Source organism: Propithecus coquereli, unplaced genomic scaffold (genome assembly GCF_000956105.1).
Source record: "Propithecus coquereli isolate 6110/MARCELLA unplaced genomic scaffold, Pcoq_1.0 Scaffold164, whole genome shotgun sequence".
NCBI lineage: Eukaryota > Metazoa > Chordata > Mammalia > Primates > Indriidae > Propithecus > Propithecus coquereli.
The window spans coordinates 93,435-114,558 of record NW_012140969.1 but is presented as its reverse complement, the minus strand read 5'-3'; the positions used below and the strand labels follow the sequence as shown (position 1 = coordinate 114,558).

General features: G+C 44.6%; 2 protein-coding genes across 2 annotated transcripts in view; one reads left to right on the top strand and one right to left on the bottom strand.

Annotated features, from left to right (window-relative positions):
- The first annotated feature begins 481 nt into the window (after positions 1–481).
- On the top strand, positions 482–1,081 carry MBD3L1 (methyl-CpG binding domain protein 3-like 1). Its single transcript, XM_012641222.1, has one exon. It carries the CDS (start codon positions 482–484, stop codon positions 1,079–1,081), a length of 600 nt encoding a protein of 199 aa, XP_012496676.1.
- Positions 1,082–3,600: 2,519 nt separating this feature from the next.
- MUC16 (mucin 16, cell surface associated) overlaps positions 3,601–21,124 on the bottom strand; it is a 110,889-nt gene continuing 93,365 nt past the window's right edge. Inside the window, exons 81-92 of the mRNA XM_012641221.1 lie at positions 20,328–20,500; positions 18,621–18,656; positions 17,499–17,546; positions 16,449–16,579; positions 16,103–16,170; positions 15,117–15,265; positions 12,989–13,122; positions 12,585–12,652; positions 7,820–7,986; positions 5,480–5,521; positions 5,080–5,159; positions 3,601–3,702 (exon numbers count right to left, since the gene is read on the bottom strand). Coding sequence (XP_012496675.1) covers positions 3,601–3,702; positions 5,080–5,159; positions 5,480–5,521; positions 7,820–7,986; positions 12,585–12,652; positions 12,989–13,122; positions 15,117–15,265; positions 16,103–16,170; positions 16,449–16,579; positions 17,499–17,546; positions 18,621–18,656; positions 20,328–20,500 — 1,198 coding nt within the window. The remainder of the gene's footprint in view (positions 3,703–5,079; positions 5,160–5,479; positions 5,522–7,819; positions 7,987–12,584; positions 12,653–12,988; positions 13,123–15,116; positions 15,266–16,102; positions 16,171–16,448; positions 16,580–17,498; positions 17,547–18,620; positions 18,657–20,327; positions 20,501–21,124) is intronic.

The window sequence follows — 21,124 nt, the reverse complement described above, 5'->3', positions numbered from 1 at the left end:
TTTAAAAAATAAAAACAATATTTTTAATATTCAAAGATCTAAAGCATTTATTATGCACAATGGGTAAATGAGGTCTGTAAGACACAATGCATGAATTAGAAATGTAGCAAAAGATTAATATAGCATTAGAATCGCAGGATTTGAGATTTAGAAAAAGACATGTCGTGTGTGTTAGGAGAGAGGGTATCAGGCCTTGTGCATGTAGGAGTGACAAGGACAAAAGGAGACTAAAATGATACTCAGACAAGGAGGTGGTTTGCAGGTTAGTGGAGGAATGTTTTGACCTTGAGCTGCCTGTCCTCGACTCAAATCTGCTTGGGAATGTTGCAGGAGGCATGTGAGACCTATCCCTGAGGGAAAGAGGAGGGATGGAAGTCCAAAACAGCTGAGATCATTGTCAGCTGAGAAGGCAGGCTTCGTTTATCATTTTGATCCAATTTCATGATTTTTATTTTTATAGCGTAAGAGGAAAAGAAGGATGATGGCTAAGAGTTTGCAGAGAAAGCAACACGGCTGTGTGAACCAATACAAACCAAAGCCTGACTTAAGCATCTCCAACCCTTTGAGGATGTCCAGCTACATATTCAAACGACCAGTTACTAAGATCACATCCCATCCTGGCAATGAGGTTAGATACCACCAATGGGAAGAGAGCCTGGAAAAGCCCCAACAGGTCTGCTGGCAGAAGAGACTTCAAGGACTCCAGGCCTATAGCAGTTCAGGAGAACTTTTAAGTATTTTGGATCTTGCCAAATCCTTGCAGAAGCTCGCACCTGGTTGTACAGGTGCGTCCCTGCCAGGGGCTCTTGCTGGCAGTCCGTGTCCCAGTCCCACGCCCACCTTTGCCCAGTCTTCAGATTTGGCGGAGGTTGTTCCTGGAGCGGGTCTGGGTAGCTCACAGATCCTCTGCAAACAATTTCTGGTCACGGAGGAAGATATTAGGAAACAGGAAAGGAAAGTGAAGTTGGTAAGAGAGAGACTGGCCATAGCATTGATTGCAGACGGACTTGCTAATGAGGCAGAGAAAACGCAAGACCAAGAAGGGCGTCCTGAAAAACACTATGAAAAAAAGAGAAGATAGTGAAGATGAAATGAAACACGATCCTTTATGAACATCTCTTTGCAGTACCCGTAAATGATTTTTTTTTGCTTTGAGCTCTTGAAATTTTAAAATATGCTAATACTTTTCTTCATTAAACCCCTCTGCATGACATAAAAGAACATAGATAGTAATTTCTTTTTGAGGTGAGAGATAGGGTTTCAGGTGAATATGGAAAGGAGATTTTTCTTTTTGATGTTATATTCCCATCTTCATTTACTATTTACATTACTTATTTGTATTCTACTTTATTTTTTTAAAAAAACTTATTGTATATATGTAAGATGTATGACGTGATGTTTGTGTGTATATATATGCAGCACACAGTTGACTCTTGAACAACATCAGGGTTGGGGCACCAAGCCCTCACGCAGTTGAAAATCTGCATATAAATTTCGACTTCCCCCAGACTGAACTACTAATAGCCTACTGTTCAACAGAAGTCTCACTGATAACATAAACAGTTGACGAACACATAGTTTGTATGTTATATGTATTTCACACTGTATTCTTACAATAAAGTAAGCTAGAAAAAAGAAACTTATTAAGAAAATCATAAACAAGAGGAAATATATTTAGTATTCGTTAAGTGGGAGTGGATCATCATACATGTTTTCATCGTCATCATCTTCACGTTGAGTAGGCTGAGGAGGAGGAGGAGGAAGAGGAGGGGTGGGTCTTGTAGTTTCAGAGAAACTGTGTTTCTACGTATGCGACTTTGTAAAGATTCCACCTGTAAGTGAGGTCATGTGGTATTTTGTTTTTTTTCTGTGTCTGGCTTACTTTGCTCATTTGAAAGTAAATAGGGAGGTATCAAAGTCATGGAATTATTCAGGGCTTTGTCCTCCTCACAGGATAAAACCTTGTTTCAGGAAAATCTCAGGATGGTATAGAAAAACCACCCTCCAAACTGGGATGGTGGTGAGAGATCAGAGTGACGCGGGTAAGTCCAGCGTGGCTAGTCAGATGAGTTTATTAGAGGTTATTTATACAGGGTGTCCACTCCTAGTCAAGTGGGCGTCCACTCCTAGTCAAGACACGAATCCACCAGGCACTCACTTGTGAGCCACGGCAGGAATTCTTTGGAGAGTAAGACGCTCACTGCCTGCCCGTTTGTGGAGCCTTAAATTTCTTTCTGACAGGTGATGCAGAGTCCTCTGTATGTGTCGTCATCGCCTGTTTACATAAGATACAGATTAAGCATGCGCAGTACTTCCCATTAGGCGGGGACTTCAGTATTACAATCAGTGGCTACCGTAAGATAAGTAAGGCAGATTAAAACAGCTTATACTGGTCATCAGATTTATGGCCATCTCCACAAAAGGAGTTCCTTAAGAATGCCCTCTCTTCTTTGGATTTCTTCCTGCTTCCTTGCTTTTCAGCTATATCTCTAAGTTCAAAAGAAAATCTACTTGTAGCTCTTTGAGGTATCTCCATATTACTTTCCACAGAGGTTGACCAGCAATCCCATTACTGGGCATCTACCCAAAGGAACAAAAAATATTCTATAAAAAAGACACCTCCACTCGAATGTTTAGAACAGCACAATTCACAATTGCAAAGATGTGGAAACCACCCAAGTGCCCATCAATCCATGAGTGGATTCATAAAATGTGGTATATGTGTACCATGGAGTTCTACTCAGCCACAAAAAACAGTGGTGATCTAGCACCTCTTGTATTCTCCTGGATGGAGCTGGAGCCCATTCTGCTAAGTGAAGTATCAGAAGAATGGAAAAACAAGCACCACATGTACTCACCATCAGATTGGTATTAACTGACTTAACTGACCAACAGTTAAGTGCACGTATAGTAGTAACATTCATCGGGTGTCAGGCAGGGGGTAGGGGGAGGAGGGGATGGGTAAATTTACACCTAATGGGTGCAGTGTGACTAAGAAGGGAAAAGTGACACAAGTGGATGTCCATTTTAAGCGGTGGCAATTTCTATACCAGTTTCACCAATTCTGGTGTCTCTAAGGGATGGGATGTTATGGACCTGGAATTTATACTCCCCTTGCATTTAGGCAGGCATCGTTTAGATGGTCTTAGCAATGTGCCATAAGGAGAGTAATTTGTGTCACTCCGGGATTTAAGACCCAGTAGGTGACACTCCAGCTGCTTCTTCCATTGCCTTGGTAACCACAGAAGCTAAATATTATAAGTGGCATGACCCCAAAATCAAAGCAGCTTGGTTGCACAGGTCACTACGTGGAGGAGAGCTACCTTGGAGAGTCCCTCAACCTTTGTATGAGCGAGAAATAGTTTTGTTGTATAAATTTGTTTAATAAATTTGTTACTGTGGAAAAAAAGAGAGAACTGATAGTTGCCTTCTAGACTTAATGAAGGAGGAAGGAAGAGTTTTCTCTTAGTCCCCTGGGAACCACTCAGGGGCCAAGTCAAGAAAGGCTCACAGACTGTGTCCGACCAATGTGGTTTATTTCTGCCCCAGCCAAGCTTTTCTGGAGCCTGGCTGGGGAAAAGGAACCCAAGGAAGATGCAGTCATTGCCGCCTCCTCAGGTCTAGGAGTGCCAGGTAGTAGCCCAGGTGGCGTTGCTGGACCTCGTAGTCACCCTCCTTCTTCCTCCGCAGGCAGGCGATCACCTGTGAGGGTAAAGAGAAGGGCTCAGAGTGGACTGTCGGCCGCCCACGCCAACCTCGGGGGCAAGAATATGGCCAGAGCCAGGGACCTTACACTTCCTGTGTCTCTCTCCTCTTACCTCCTTCGGTTCTTCTCCTCCTCCCCTTCTTTCCTCTTCTCACCTCTTTCTCTTCTTCTCTCTCCCCTTTCACTCTTCATTTTTTTTTTTTTTACTTTTTCCCCTTCTGATATCCCTTCATTTCTCTCTCTCTCTCCCTTCCTGTCTTCCCCACACCCCTCCAGGTTAGCTGAGGTGTAACCGACATACAATAAGCCACACATTTAATGTGAATGATTTAACAACTTTCAATTATAACTTAATTGAATCGCACCACCACAATCAAGATAAGGAAAGCCCATTCATCATCCTCGAAAGTTTCCCCCTGTTCCCTTATAATTCCTTTGCCCCTGACACTTGCAAACACATTTGCATTCCCAGCCAACTGTTCTGTCCCTACTGTCATTGGTATTTTCTAGAGTTTAAAATAAATGGACTCCTGTGGTATGTACTCTTCCTTGGCTTCTTTCACTTGGCATAATTATTTTGCAATTTATGCATGTCATTGCACGTATTAATAATTTCTTCCTTCTTATTGCTGGATAGTATTCTATTGTTGAGATATACCTGTTGACGGACATTGGGACTGGTCTCAGATTTTGGCTATTAAAAACAAAGCTGTTATGAACATTTGTATACAAGTCTTTGTATGGACATATGCTTTTATTTCTCTTGGATAAATTACCAGGAGTGGGCTGGCTGAGTCATATGGTGGGTGTATGTAAATTTCAAAGAAACAGCCAAGCTATTTTCCACCAGCACTCTATGAGAGTTGCAGTTGTCCCACATCTTTGTCAACACTTGTTATAGTCAGTCTTAAATCTTAGCCATTCTTGTGTGTAGTGGCATCTCGTTGAGGCTTCGTGTACGTTTCCCTAATGACTAATGCTGTGAAGTTTGTGAGATCTATTGCACCACATGGGGACTGTAGTTAATAATAATGGAATGCATGTTTCAAAATTGCTAAGAGAGTAGATTTCAGATGTTTGCACCATGAATAAATCATAGACATGAGAGGTGATGGATATGTTAATGAGCTTGACTTAATCAACCCGGAATGTTATATATCTAAGGCCTACATTGTACCCCCTGAATAGATACATTTATTATTTGTCTACTAAAAAGAAAATTAAAAAACAAAAGAAAAGAAAAAGGCAAGCCACATGCAAACTGGGAGAAAATGATATGCAAAACATATACCCAGCAGAGGAATTGTATTGATAATATATTAAAAACTCTTACAACCCAATGGTAAGAAGATAAGAATCCCTTCCTTGCTCACCAGGAAACAGGCGATGAGGCATGTTATGAATCCCAGGAATCCTGCCAGCGAGATGAGGATGATGGCCCAGAAGGGAAGGTCTGGGGAGATAAGAGCTAGGGTGAGCCACCTCCTGCCACCTGCCAGGGCTCCTTTTTGGACCCTTTGTTGCCTGAGCATGGGCACAGCCCTGTGGAGCAAAGCTTAGCAGCTCAGCACCTCATGGTCCAGAAACCCCAAAGAAGTGGGATCCCCAGCAGGCTGGGACTCCACTATCCCTTCACTGTGCCTCAAGGATCCTTCCCATGGGTTGGCCAACGCTCATCAACATTCAAGACCCTATGTGCACGGTGCCCTTTGACAAGGCAAAGCATGGGGTGGCCTCCGCCCTCCCCCGGGCCGGGGCTTCTTTGAGGCTTACCCGTATTCTTAGTCAAGGCATGATTTTCCTGGGGAGAATACCCTAGAAACAAAAGAAATGGACAGTGCTCGTGAGTGCATTTTAGTCTTTTAAATGCAACTTTTGGAACCTCCAGAAAAGCAGAGAGGACAGTATAAGCAACATCCATCACTTCGGTGGAATGATTTATATCTCATCAAATGAAAAACAATGTTCCATCTGATGTATGAATTATTGACATTTGCTGCCCTTGAGTCATCCGATGTTTTCGTTGACAGTTTTAGAATCAAGTAGACATCAAGGAGTCAAGGACATTTCATCCTGAATACTTCAATTTGTAGCTCTCTCTCTCTCTAAAAAAAAATAACACTTTGCTACATGAGCTCAAGGCCATTATCACACTACAAAGGTGTAATAAATTTAGTTTGTGCCTCTGGGCACGGAGGACCTAAACTGGGCTCAGCCATCTCATGGCGGTGGGTGGCGGAGAGAATGGGTCATCGCAGTTGGGAACTCACAGGATCTCTCTAAATTTTTAAATTCTCACTCAAAAGATTTTTTTCCCTCTGCCTAGAAACACATTTAAACCCATCTGCATCACTTTTTTGTTTTAGTCTCATCTTGCAGGATTCACCTTCAATGTCATTTCCTCCAGGAAGCACTCTCTGATGATCACCCCGAAGTATTGATACATTCACATCAAATAATTTATAACTGACAGCTGCCTATTCTGGTTATTCCTAAGTGTGGCACACACTCCATGAGGATAGGGGTGGGTAGCAACCATTGGGCATGGTGGGAAGGGTTGCAGGTTCCTCTACATCTACCAACTCTTTCTAGCCAACTTTTTTGTTTGTTTGTTTTTTGAGACAGAGTCCTGCTCTGTCACCCTGGGTAGAGTGCAGTGGTGTCATCATAGCTCACTGCAACCTCCCACTCCTGGGCTCAAGCAATCCTCCCGCTTCAGCCTCCCAAGTAGCTGGGACTACAGGCGTGCACCACCACGCCTGGCTAATTTTTCCATTTTTAGTAGAGGTGGTTCTCACTCTTGCTCAGGATGGTGTCAAACTCCTGAGCTCAAGCCATGCTCCAGCCTTGGCCTCCCAGAGTGCTAGGATTACAGGTGTGAGCCACCGCGCCCGGCCCCAACTTCTTAAAGGTATGTGCAATATGGGGAGCCACAAGTGGCTTTTTAAATTAAAATGAAATAAAATCAAAACTCCAGTACCTCAGTCACACAAACCATACTTCAAGTGTTCAGTAGCCACATGTGGCTCTACTGTGCTGAATAGCACAGATATAAACTTTTTTTCTTTTATCACTGCAGAAAGTTTTATTGGCTAGTGCCAAATTCAGAGCAAGGTTTGGCAAACTACAGCCATGTTGGGCTCATGGCCTGTTTTTATACAGCCTGTGAGTCAGCAGTGGTTTTCTTCTTTTAAAAAGGAATGGATAAAACAAGACAATGAAAAACATTGACAGACCTGTGAAAGTCGGGTTGATTCCAGAGAACCCACAGTGCCCTCTTGGACAACAGTTCAGGACCAAGGACAGCGGCACACAAGCACCATGTGGCCAGTGTGGGTGAGGAACTGAATTGCTAATTTTATTTCATTTTATTAATTTAAAAACAGCCACATGGGAGAACGTTTCTGAACTGTTGGAATAAGGACTTTTGAAAATTCATATACACAATGAGAACACTGGCCAAAATGGTCTGAATCAACTTTTTTGGGGAAGTTTCCTGATCTTACGTTATTCACACGTGACCTACAAGGGACCTTCTATGAGATCTAGTTATTCCTTCTACAAATATGTGTTGAGTGTTCATTATATGCCAGGCAGAATATGGGGTTCTTGGGATATAATGGTGAAGACGTAGACAGTCACTCTCTCCTGCTATGTTCCTAGTGCATGGTGCAATATACAGAACTGTTCTTTGAAGGGATAAGTTTGGATATGCAAGGTTTAGCCACCTTGGAGGCACCTCTGGAGTTGGAGAATAGGTTTATCTTGCCACGTTTGTTGAGGCTGGATCACATACGACTTGGAACTGGAAGCCCTTGCTGACCACATCATCCAGTGGCTTGCAGTGCAGAGATAAGGAAGAAGTCTAGAGAGGAGAAGTGATTAGCCTGAGGTCACAGAGCCAGAAAGGACAGCGCAAATGCCTTTCATGTCCCATTGAGTGTTTCTTTTTCTCTCCTTCAGTGGGGGAGAAAGCCTAGGAAACCTTGCCACCTTTTCCTAGTCTGAAAAAGTAAAATATGGAGTCATCCCCAAGACTCCAGATTCCCAGGGAAGGCCCCAGGTATGGAAGTGGGAGCCTCCACCCCTGCCCCAATGACCAGGAAGCCTTACCATCCACAAGGACACTGTTCCTGTCCAAGGTGAAGTTCTGCAGCCGGGTACCGTTCTGGGTCATCCGTAAGAATTCCTCATAGATGGCAACTCTGTCCAGTCTCCGAGTCAATAGTGAGAAGTAACACAGGGAATCCACTCCAGTGTGATTGTTGGGGGGGACGGACCTGGAAGGGGACGAGACATGAACAAAGGTTTCTGGAATTCTATCCTGATTCTAGGTTCCTCTCTGCTAGGCCCTGTACAAGAAAACTTTCTGCAATGATGTAAATGTTCTGTGTCTGCACTGTCCAATACAGTCATTAGTAGCCTCATGTTGTTATTAAGCACTTAAAATGTGGCCAGTGCAGGTGAGGAACTGAGTTGCTAATTGTATTTCATTTAATTAATTTAAAAACAGCCACAGGGGAGAACGTTTCTGAACTGTTGGAGTAAGGACTTTTGAAAATCCATATAAACAATGAGAAGACTGGCCAAAATGGTCAAAATCAACTTTTTTCGCAAGTCTGGAAATTAACCAAAGACTCATGACAATCAGAGCAGTGTTTAGTTAAGAAAAGTGTTGGATCTTGGTAAAGAAAACAAGATTTGTGACATTTTAACTTGCATTATTTCCATAGGGCTCTCCCCAGGGTCCTCAGTAATTTTCAAAACAAGCAGTTTCAGAACCATGGTAGCTGTGAAACCAGCTGCCAAGCAGCCACAATGGGTTTGGAGGTCCCCAAACACGTATCCCCAGATAAATGTCACTATTTGATCTGTCTGAAAGCTCCTTGAAAAAGCCCTATTCTCAGGGCTTGTCTTCATTTGATTTGACTCAGAGCTTTGCTCAATAAGGAAAACCTATTTCCAAGGTGCTTGTCAAAAACTATCAGTGGTAACTGTTTAACATTGCAGCTGGCTGAGGAGGCGATACCAGCTGGGGAAGGCAAGAGGTGAGTCAAAAGCTTAAAAGGAAAAATTGGGGGAATAAATAGTCCACAGGGGGCTTTGAAAAGCTCTGATGTATTTCTGGGATCTAGAAGGTGGCAAAGGTTCAGCGCTATGTATTAATACATGACCAGAAGAGACTTGAGAAGGCCTTAAATCTCTCACCTCTAGTTGCGAGGTTGGATATCGGAAGATCAATGTAATATGTCATATTAACAGAACAAAGGACAAAAGCCACACGATGTTGATAGACACACGGAAAAAACGTTTGACAAAATAAAACGACCTTTCATGATTAAAAAAACTCATCATAGTCAACAAACGAGGACTAGAAAGAAATTTTCTCAACATGATGAAGAACATCTATGAAAAATCCACAGCTAATATCCTACTTAATGGTGAAAGATTGAAAACTTTCCCCCTGAGACCAGGAACAAGACAAGGATGTTTGCCTTCAACCCATATGTTATCCACATTGTACTGGAGGTTCCAATGGGGAAAATGAGGCAAGAAAAATAAATAAATAAAAGGCATCCAGATTGGAAAAGAAGATGTAAAACCACTTTCATTTGTAGATGACGTGATATTATATATTCAAAACTCCCAAGAAATACACATACATATTACTAAAACCTATTAATTCAGCATGATTGTGTGATATAAAACCAAAACACAAAAATCGGTTGTGATTCTATACACTAGCAATTAACATTCCAAAAATGAAATTAAGAAAAAAAAATTCCATTTACAATGGCATCAAAGAAAAAAACTACAAATACTCAGGAATAAATTTAACAAATAAATGCAAGACCTGTACACTGAAAACTACAAAACAGTGTTGAAAGAAATTTTAAAAGATCTGAGTGAATAGAAAGGCACACCATGTTGATGGATTGGGGATTTAATATTGTCAAAACGGAACTCTTCCCAAATTGATCTGTGGATTCAATGCAATCTCTATGAAAGCCCCAGCTAGCTCTTTCAAAGAAATTGATAACTGATCCTAAAATTCATATGGAATCGCAAGGTACCACGAATAACCAAACTCATACTGAGAAAGAACAAAGCTGGAGAACTTCACTTTCCAATTTTAAAATTTATGATGAAGCTACAGGAATAAAAATAGTGTGCTACTGGCATAAGGATAGACATATAGATTGATGGGATAGAATTTAGAGTCCATGAACAAACCCATACAATTAACAGACAGCTGATTTTCAACAAGGATGGCAAGACAACAGGGAAAGAATGGTCTTTTTCACCAAGATGCCAGGACAACTAGATAGCCACATACAAAAGAATGAAGTTGGACTATTACTGCACAACATGTACAAAAATTAATTCAACATATATCAAAGATCTAAATGTATGAGATAAAATTATAAAACTCTTAGAAGAAAACATAGGTGTAAATCTTCATGACCTTGAATTAGGCAATGGTTTCTTATATATGGCACTAAAAGTGTAAGCAGCCAAAGTAAAAAATAAATAAATTGTATTTCATTAAAATTAAAAGCTCCTGTGCTTTCAAAGGATGCTATGAAGAAGGTGAAAAGACAACCCTCTGAATGGAAAAAGGATTTACAAATCATGTATCTAATAAGTTTCTAGTATCCAGAATATATAAAGAACTGTTACAACCCAACAATAAAGGACAAATAACCCAGTTTAAAAATGGGAAAGAACTTGAATAAATACTTCTCCAAAGATACACAACTAGCCAATATGCACAGAATAAGATGATCAACTTCACTAGGTATTATGGAAATGCAAATCAAAACCACAATGAGATACCATTTTATACCTACTTGTGTGGCTATTTAAAAAAAAAGGGACAATGACAAGTTGGATAGAATGTGGAGAATTTGAAAGCCTCATATATTGCTGGTGGAAATATAAAATGGGACAGCCTCTGCAGAAAACAGATTGGTAGTTCCCCAAAAGTTAATATAGAGTTAAATATGACCCCGCAATACCACTCTCCTAGGTATCGGACCAAGATGATTGAAAACATAAATTCACACAAAAACTTGTACAGAAGTGATCATAGCATCCTTTCTCATCATAGCCAAAAAGTGGAAACAACCCAAATGTTCATCAATGGATGAATGAATAAACAAAACAGGGTAGAGCCAGACAATGGAATATCCCTTATTCAGTCTTAAAAAAGAAATGAAGTACTGATACACGCTACTGAAACCGCCCTTTACACAAATCAATGACAGGGTGCAAGGTGATAACTATGGTAAGAGCCTAGTTAAAAATAAGGCACAGGCCGAGCTAAAAATAATGATAATTACTAGCCACTGTCCCCCAATTGCTTCTCTATAATTGCCACACTAGAAGCCCCGTAGTTGGTGGTCATAAGGATGCTTAGCTTTCTGCATAGATAATATCACCTCTTTGAAACCTAGGGCTAGTTTCTGAGGTATCTTCCAGGTCCCAAATTCCAATGGAACGGCTGATCCACCCAGACCAGTGGCCCATATCGAGGAACTGACTCACCCGGTCTTGTGACCCCCATCCAAGAACCTGGTCAGCAAAGAAGACGATTTCTACAACCCTAAGGTTCTGCCCTGAACCCAGCCAATTAGCAGACTCGATTGCCTACACCTAACTGTCCTGAAAAACCCTGTCTCCTAAATTCTTGGGGAGGCAGATGGGAGAAATTTCTCCCATCTCCCCGCTTAGCGCTATGTGGAATAAACTCTTTCTCTGCTGTAAACCCTGCTGTCTCAGCGTACTGGCTTCCTCCTGGGCAGCAGGCAAACGAACCCGGCTGGATGGCAACATTACGACATGGATGGACCTTGAAAACGTTACACTAAGTAAAACCAGGCAGTCGCAAAAGACCACATACTGCACGATGACCCCATTTATATGAAATGTCCAGCACAGGCAAAGCCACAGAGACAGAAAGTAGATCAGTGGTTGTCAGGGGGCTGGAGGAGCGGAGGGAAGAATGAGAAGTGAATGTTAACGGTTTTCTTCTTGGGGTGATCAAAATGTTTTAAAATTAGATAGTAGGGATAGTTCACCACTCTATGAACATTCTATTGGATTTTGCACTCAGAAGGGTGAATTTTATGGTATGTGAATTATATCTCAATAGCTGTATAAAAAATTTAAATTGTTTGACATGGTTAGTGGGTTAACTTATCGGGCAGCACAGTTAGACTGCTGGATTCTAAGTCATCCTGTTCACCCCCTACTCCCGCCCCATCTTCTATGGATTCTGATTTCTTAACATAGTGGATTCTACACTCCAGACACCATGGCTCCCAGCACCAGGCAGGCACCTCTATGTATGCTGAGGTTTGGAGACAGTCCCTCTCTCTCTCTCTCTCTCTCTTTTTTTTTTTTTGAGACAGCGTCTTACTCTGACGCCTGGGCTAGAGTGCCATGGCATCAGCCTAGCTCACAGCAACCTCAAACTCCTGGGCTCAAACATTCCTCCTGCCTCAGCCTCCCAAGTAGCTGGAACTACAGGTGTGCATGACCACGCCCGGCTAATTTTTCTATTTTTGTTAGAGACGGGGTCTCGCTTTTGCTCAGGTGGGTCTCCAAGTCCTGATCTCAAGTGATCCTCCCTCCTCGGCCTCCCAGAGTGCTGGGATTACAGGTGTGAGCCACCACACCCAGCCTGCAGACACTTCCTTGAGTTTCTAAGCCAGTTGGTGGGCTCCCTGGTTTTTTTGTTTTTGTTTATTTTTTTTTTTTATAGGTGACAGCTCTATACTCCTAGGGCTCTCATCCATAGCTATGGCTTGGGGACACTTTTATTTAAAGCACAACGGAAATAGCCAGAGTCATGAGGTCCTGAGTTGGAACTCACCTGAATGCTGAAACTTGACAGTTATGAAAATAACTCTTGATGCTGCTGTTTCGGAAGAGTCGGTTGAGCTGAAAGACAGGGCAATGTTTCTCAGGTCAGCATCCGATGCCCGGTAGCATCAGAGAATTTTCAGCCACTGAGCATACTTCCTCATCTCTATTTTTTCTTGCCGTGACAAACACTAGCCCAGGCGTGTGTACCAAAGGATGTCCCGTTCCACGGTACAACTTAGCTGTAGGATGCTGTGCCTGGGTCCTGAACCTCTCTGTGCCTGTGTCTTAATTTGTAAAATGGGAATAAGAATCTGTCTTCATGAGTTGTTATAAAAGTCACGCTCTGACTACCCGGTATCCATGGTTCAGTCTCTGCATGGGCACAGAGTGGACACACCACCCCATTCTCACCGCGTCCTCAATACTCCTTTGGTTTCGCTGGTATTTGGTAGTGCTTGGCTGCGCCATGTCCTGGGAATATGGCAGGTTGGTGATGGTGAAATTCAACTGGAAGTGCTGGGGGCTGGGTCTGCTTAGCTCCATTTCTAGAATTAAAAAAAAAAAGTATGTAAAAATTCCATGTCAAGAGAGGTTTTTCTATTGAAAACAGTATAGAGGTTCCTCGAAGAAATAAATGTAGACCTATCATTTGACCCAGCAATCCCACTGCTGGATATCCACCCAAAGGAAAAGAAAGTCATTTTAGTGAAAAGACACCTGTCCTTGAATGTTTATTGTAGCATAATTTACAATCGCGAAGATGTGGAATCAACCTAAGTGCCCATTAATTCACAAGTGGCTAAAGAAAAGGTACATATATATGTATATACCATAGAGTATTACTTAGTCATAAAAAGGAATGAAATAATGTTGTTTGCAGAAATTTGGCTGGAATTGGAGACCATTATCCTAAGTGAAGTACCTTAGAAATGGAAAACCAAATGCTACATGTTCTCACTTATAAGTGGGAGCTAAATGATGGGTACACACAGGCATTTAGCTGTGTGTACATAAAGGACATTGGAAACCAAGAAGGGGGGAGGGTGTGAGGGATAGAAAACCTACCTCTCAGGTACAATGAACACTATTCTGGTGACAGGTGCACCAAAATCCCTAACTTAAGCATTATACAAGGTATCCATGTAACAAAAATATTTGTACCCCCTTGATATATTGAAATTAAAAAAAAAAAGAATTCATAAAAAATAAAGAGTTTTGGCCGGGTGTGGTGGCTCACGCCTGTAATCCTAGCACTCTGGGAGGCTGAGGCGGGCGGATTGTTTGAGCTCAGGAGTTTGAAACCATCCTGAGCAAGAGCGAGACCCTGTCTCTACTAAAAATAGAAAGAAATTAATCGGACAACTAAAAATATATGTAGAAAAAATTAGCCGGGCATGGTGGCACATGCCTGTAGTCCCAGCTACTCGGGAGGCTGAGGCAGGAGGATCGCTTGAGCCCAGGAGTTTGAGGTTGCTGTGAGCTAGGATGACACCATGGCACTCTAACCCAGGCTACACAGCAAGACTCTGTCTCAAAAAAAAAAAAAAAAAAAAAAAAAAAAAAAAAAACCAAAAAAACCAGAGAGTGTTTTAAGAAAGTGGTCATTCCAGCCAGCCTACTTGTTCCTGGCAGTGTGATATGAGCTGGAGTTTTAGGGGTGGGCTACAGAAGACCCTCCATCCACCTGTCCAGCTTGTATCCATCCACCTGTCTACCTGTTCAGTTCTCTTTCCACCAAGTGTTGTAAGAGTCCACTACAATGTGGAGAAGAGAGACTGTGTCTCTCTGGGGTGCAGACAACACCCGCAGGTGCTGACCACCCGGTGGGCATCTGTCCCACACTTTTGCTGAAACTTCTGATGAGTAGGTTCCAAATGGGTCTTCCCATCTCTGGTCTTGTCCTCCCACCCCATTCTCCACACAGCACCCAGAAGATGAGAAGAACTCATTTCACTTTCTTTTCTTTTCTTTTGAGACAGTCTTGCTCTGTCGACCCAGCTAGAGTGCAGTGGTGTCATCATAGCTCACTGCAACCTCCAACTCCTGGGGTCAAGTGATCCTCCTGCCTCAGCCTCCCCAGTAGCCGGGACTACAGGTGCACATCACCATTCGCAGCTAATTTTTCTATTTTTGGTAGAGATGAGGTCTCATTCTTGCTCAGGCTGGTCTCGAACTCCTGGCCTCAAGTGATCCTCCCACCTCGGCCTCTGAAAGTGCTGGGATTATAGGCTTGAGCGATCATACCCAGCCACATTACTGATTATTAAGGGTCCTAAGAAGGCAACTCAGGATCTTCCTACATTTTGGGCTGGAAAAATTTACACATAAAAAGCACCATTTTTCCACTGGGTGCAACTGCTGCATGTTGTCTTCCTGCCTCTGTGGGATGGCCCGCTGCCAGGGGTCGCCAACATGGGCCTCCAGAAAGCCCTGTTTCCCCCTCTAGAGCCCCGCTTACTCCCCTACTATTCAGATGCCCCATCCTTCATCACATAACCGCATCTCTTCCAGCTGCGAAACCAGCCACCCCACTGTGTACCTGTCACATGCAGGTCCGCCAATTGGTAGGTGGCGCCCAGCCAGTGGGATGAGGCATTCCGGGTCTTATCCAGAAAAACTTGCTTCACCAGGTTGGGATCCAGATTGGAGGAGAACAGTGCTCTGACAGTGACCCACATGGGGTCCAGCCTAAGGATAGAAACCATGGGAATTCAGCCAGCACTCAACACCGGCAGTGTCTCAATTTGCTGTCTTTAAAGAGGCAGAGACGTGGAGACAGGTTGTGGGTGGGGGGTTGTCTAGCTGCGTCCTCCCCTTGTCTAGAGAAGAGACCCTGACTAACATGGGAAGGCTTCCAGGGATTAGAGCTAGAAGCAGTAACAGTAACAATAATGGGCATTTATTGAGCAATTGCTATATAGATCAGGACCTCTAAGAAGTAATTTACACATTCCCACACCATCACTCTGGTGAAAGGTATTATTATAATTATCCGCACCTTAAAGACAAAAAACCCCTTGATGTTTGGAAATATTCAAAGGCAGCCCTGTGTCCTTTTCCCCAATACAAATATCTTAGTTCCTTCGCCTGGCCCTCCTGGGTTCAAATCCCAACGTCGACAGTTCTCCGAGCCTCAGTTTTCCCATCTGAACAAGGGGGATGTACCCACCTCACAGGGGCTGCCCCGTGAGCATCAGATGAGGTGACCACATGTGCAAATGCTCACTGGGGAGCCCGGCTGGTGCCGAATATTATTATTGGGCTGATATTTTGAATTATGCGTCGAAAAGTTGTCTTTCCCAAATGTCCAGAAAAAAAAAAAAGAAGGAGGTAGATGCTGGAAATCGGTGGCCCCATTAGGTGAATCCTCACCCCCTGCCCTGCAGGTTTATGGAAGCAGGTGGCTGAATTCACCGACAGGGACTAACGGGCACCGAGCTGGGGACTTCCAGCCCAGGGATGTGTCGCGGGTGCTCAGAGGCCAAGTTGCTTGCTTGGCCAACACGTCCGACCTTCTGAACTTACGTTAGGTTGGTGACCAGGCAGATGCGGAACGTGCCCTGTAGCTGGCTGCCCGCGTAGAGTGCGGTGACCTAGAAAGAAGGGGAGGGAGAGTGGGTGGGAGGGATGGAGGTCTCTTGGATGTGGCGGGGTCACATCCTGGTTATGTCCCTAACTCACTGTGCAACCATAGGCACACCACGCCCCTTTCTGAGCCTCAGTTTCCCATATGGGAAACGAGAAAGGCAGCCCCGGTACCACCTTTGGAAGTGGAGAAAACCCATGACACATAGGTAAAGTGAAGAGTTGTTGAAACAATCACTTAATAGATATAAGTCAGATGGAGGGAAAGGAGCGGGGAGGGCCCCACCTTGTCTTGGATGTCCCTCAGCAGGGTGGTGTACTCCAAAGAGGTGGAGTCTGCATTGCTGAAGTTCCAGTTGATGATGCGGAAGATCAGCTGGTACTCGCTTGGGATCGATGCGTTCTGGGGTATATAACCTAGAGCTGCAGAGAAGAAAAGAGGGTGGGGGCCCTTAGCTTTTTTTTTTTTTTTTGCACAGAGCCAAGATGTCCCAGGGGCCCCTGCTGACTGCCAGAAGTAGCCAAAATCAGATCCACATTCTGGGGGCTATGGGAGCTCCTAAATTGAAAGTTACCCCAAAGGCAGGGGGGAAACTGGAATTTTACAGGAATTCTCCTGGGGTGAGCTTTCCTGCTTGTGTCCCTGCTATGCAGTTCCACTTCTAGGAATGCTCTTTCATCCTCTTATTTTCCTGGAAAACTCCTATTCATGCTTCAAGAGCCCAGTGAGGTGGAGCTCCAGGAGAGCAGTGGTTCATCCTGCTCTAGGACCACCCATGGCTCCCTATGGCCTTCCTTGTTAAGTTCAATCTTCTTGAGTTGGCATTCAAGGTCCCTCCTGATCTGGCTCCAGAGAGCTGTTCAGCTTCATTTATCCATCCACTCTGGGTTAAGCTTTATGTTTCATGCAAATCAAATTCCTTTCCATTCTCCCCATACACTGTATGCTGTTTCTGGCTCCTGAGGCTTTGCTCACGGAATCCCCTCTGCCAGGAATACTCTTCGTGCCCCATCTGCCTGGATCACTCTTAGTCATCCTTAAAGACTCAGTTTAGGTGAAACTTTCTCCAGATAGCCCTCCCCTCTCCAAACTATGCCCGGCGTCTCTCTCCGAAACATCCCACATTGTGTTATAAGGGTCTGTTTATCTCATGAGACTGGGTGGTCCATGAGGGCAGGTGTCTGACCGAATGGCTAGTCTAATCTGTGTGACCAGAACGATCACCCTGACACTAGAATCTTCACATCCTTCCTTCCCAGCCCCTGTGTGACAATCAGCTGGTGGGGGTGTGGGGCTGAGGAGCCTCTCTTGGGAAGGAAAAGGAGCCCCAGATACCTGTGGTGGCTTCTGGAGGAGGCAGGGATGTGGTGGCTGGCTCAGGAGCTGTGGAAAGGTAAGTCATCAGAGAGGGACAGAGGCTCCCACATAGTGGGAGAAGCCCCCTCACCTGGGACACAACAGTGGTCCAAGCCAGGACAACGTTCACAAGTGGGCCACGAATGAGAGTGAGGGAAAGAGTGATGTGTGAGTGCAGCAGGTGAGCAAGCCCATGAATTAACTAGCCCGAGAGAGTGAGAGTGGGGTGACCAGAGCAAGGCTGAACCAAGAGGACAGATGGATGCACAGGCAGAAAAATGGAAGGTGAGATGGATGGGCAGAAGGAAGAATGGACAAATGGTAGGAAGAGAAGGCAAGAAGAATAAAAACAAGGAGGAGAAGTTGGAGAGATGGAAGGACAGAAGGAAGGACAGAGGAAGAAAAAAACAGGTGAATGGGCAGAAGAATGGGTGGACAGATGGACAGATGGATGGATGAAAAAGACGGATAAGTGGATGGGTGGGTAGATGGATGGGTGGGTGGGTGGATGGATGGATGGGTGGATGGATGGATGGATGGATGGATGGGTGGATGGACGGATGGGTGGCTGGATGGATGGATGGGTGCGTGGGTGGGTGGATATATGGGTGGGTGGATGGGTGGGTGGATGGATGGGTGGATGCTTCCTGAGGGGAGGGATGGCTGGAAAAACAGATGAACGGACCACTGATGAGAGAATAGGCAAATTTAGCCAATACTACTTGAGTAGCCACCAGAATTTGCAGCTTGACCACAAAGGCCCCTGCTTCGGTCCCCTTAGGAGACTTTGTCATCAGGAAGCAGGGACTACAAGGTCATCCTCTGACCTCAACCCTCATCCCTGTAGGGAACGCCTGTTTGAACTTCTTCCTCCAACCCCGAGGGGTGTGGAAAATTCAGAGGGCCAGTAACACCACGGCTGCAGGTCCAAAAAGAGCCCTAGGACTCAGCATTCTCCTTCCCACTGAGGCATTGCCCGCACTCAGGAGACTGGCCTGAGTTTGGGGCAAGCTCCCTTTATGAATGAGGGGAAGAGCTTGGTCCAAGACCCACGGGTCTCTAAAATGGGTCTCTGAAATGGGCTGGATCAAAGACACATACTTGCAGGAGGCTCATCCGGACCACGTTCGTGATAACCTGGAAACAAAGAAGTTGCACATAAGGGGGGTCACACGACAGTCCCAGATACTCTCTGCCTCTGTCCACATGGGGCTCCTGCCTGGACGCTTTCCTGTCTGTGTACTGAGTGAGCATTTATACACCTCCTAAGATCTGACTTAAATGTCGTCTCCACTACAAAGAATTTCCTGATATTTCCCTCGAACTGACTCTTCCTGACCCACCTCTCCAGCATGCTCCCGACAAGAGGCTCTTACCTTTACATCCACACATCTGTCCCTCTACCTATTCATTCATCCACCCCACCATCTCCCCTTCTGCCCTCCCTGCTATCTATCCCTCCATCCAATGCATATTTATTGCAGGCTTATTCTGTGTGAGGCTCCGTTTACATTTGGGGAACATAGTGCTGAACAAAGACCATCTCTGCCCCACCGGAGTTTCCATTAGGACGAGATGCACATGCAACCTAGCTCCGTCCCTGGAGCCAGGGACAAGGCCTGGTGTATATGCTTAGTAAATGTGAATGAACGCACAAAATGAAACACATAAACTGTGCAGTTTACAAGGGGGGAAAGCCCTAAACAGGCTCCTGCAATGGCCACATCAAAGGGACCAGATGTAAACTTGGAACATCAAGACCCAAGCTGCACTCGTATGATTGCATCACTATTCACAACAACCAAGATACGGAATCCACCTGAGAGGCCACCGATGGAGGATTGAATAAGGAAAATGGGCTATATGTGCACAATGCAATACGATTCAGCCATAAAAACCAATAAAGTCATGTCTTTTGCAGCAACACGGATGGAACTGGAGGCCTTATCTTAAGTGAACAAGTCAAACGCAGAGAGACAAATATCACATGTTCTCACTCATAAGCGGGAATGAAATGATGTGTACGGATGTATGAAGAGAGAGTGGAATGATACACAATGGAGACTTGGAAGGGTGAGGGGGTGACGGCATGGAGCATGAGACATTACTTAACGGGGACAGTGTATGTTATCTGGGTCATGGATAGCCTAAAATCCCTGACTTCGCCACTACATATGCATGTAACAAAATTGCACTTGTACCCCATTCATTTAAACAACTAATAATAAAAAAGAACATCAAGACCTAGACTAGCCACAAACCTACTGTGCAAGGCATTGGCAGGTGCCTTCCCTCTCTATGACTTGGTTTCCCCCTTTGCTAAAATGGGAGTAATGAAGGCTCAGGGTATCTCCCCACATCCTGGTACCTACACCCGGGTACCTCGTATAAGTGATATGGGGCACCCACTTCATGAAGAAGGCAGGGAGGAGACAGATGTATTTTCTTCCTCCAGGTCTCCGCTGCAAAGACTCTTTTGTGAGTTACACAGAGTGGAGCATGACATTGAACATGACAAGCACCACTCATGCCCAGCATCCACCACTCTCGAGCCACACCCACTTGGGCGAATTGCTTAAGCTGTCTAAGCCTCAGTTTCTTCATCTGTAAAATGGGATTAAGAAAGACCAACCTTGCAGGGTAGCTCTGTGTGTGTGTGTGTGTGTGTGTGTGTGTGTGTGTGTGTGTGTGCGTGTCTGTGTGTTTTGAAGCTGGGATTCGAATCCTAAGTCTTCCCCCAGAGAACCAGTAACATCATCCTGGGCTGCAGGGGGTTGGGCCTAGGAGGTGGGGCTGAGGCCTTCTCACCGTTAACATAGAGGCTGTCTTTGTCCAGAAAGTAGGGGCCCAGCCGGGTGATGCCACGGGTCTGCTGGCTCAGCTCATGGAACACCCTCTTCGCAAGCAGAACTGGGGCGCCGGGTGGCTGCCAGTAGGTGCAGAGAAAGTCCACCTGTGTCTGGGTGCCGGTCTTCAAAGATCTGAGGAGGAAGAGATGTACCTTTGGGGGAGGCAGGCCACCTGGCACCTCTCTGCCTGTGGTCACTGCACACCCCACAGCCTGTGATACAGCCTTGTTGAAGCATTTGTGCCTTCCCCAACTTACACCTGATTATATACCTTGATAATGGCCATTATTAAAGAGTCAAAAAACGACAGGTGTTGGTGCAGGTGTAGTGAGAGGAAATGCTTATACACTGTCGATGGGAAGATAAAACGGTACAACCTCTATGGAAAATGGTATGGAGATTCCTCAAAGAACAAACAGGAAACCCACCTGTGGGATCGTTCAACCCAGCGATCCCACTACTGGGTATCTACCCAAAGGAAAAAAGAAAGTCATTTTATAAAAAAAAAGATACCTGCACCTGCGTGTTTATTGCAGCTGCAAAGATATAGATATGCTCATGACTGCAAAGACATAGAATCAACCTAAATGCCCATCAACAGATGAGTGGATAAAGAAAATGCGGTATATATATGTATCCACTCATCTGTTGATGGGTTTTAGATTGATATACATACATACCATGGAGTACTACTCAGCCATAAAAAGGAATGAAATCATGTTTTTTTGCAGCAATGTGGAGGGAACTGGAGATCAT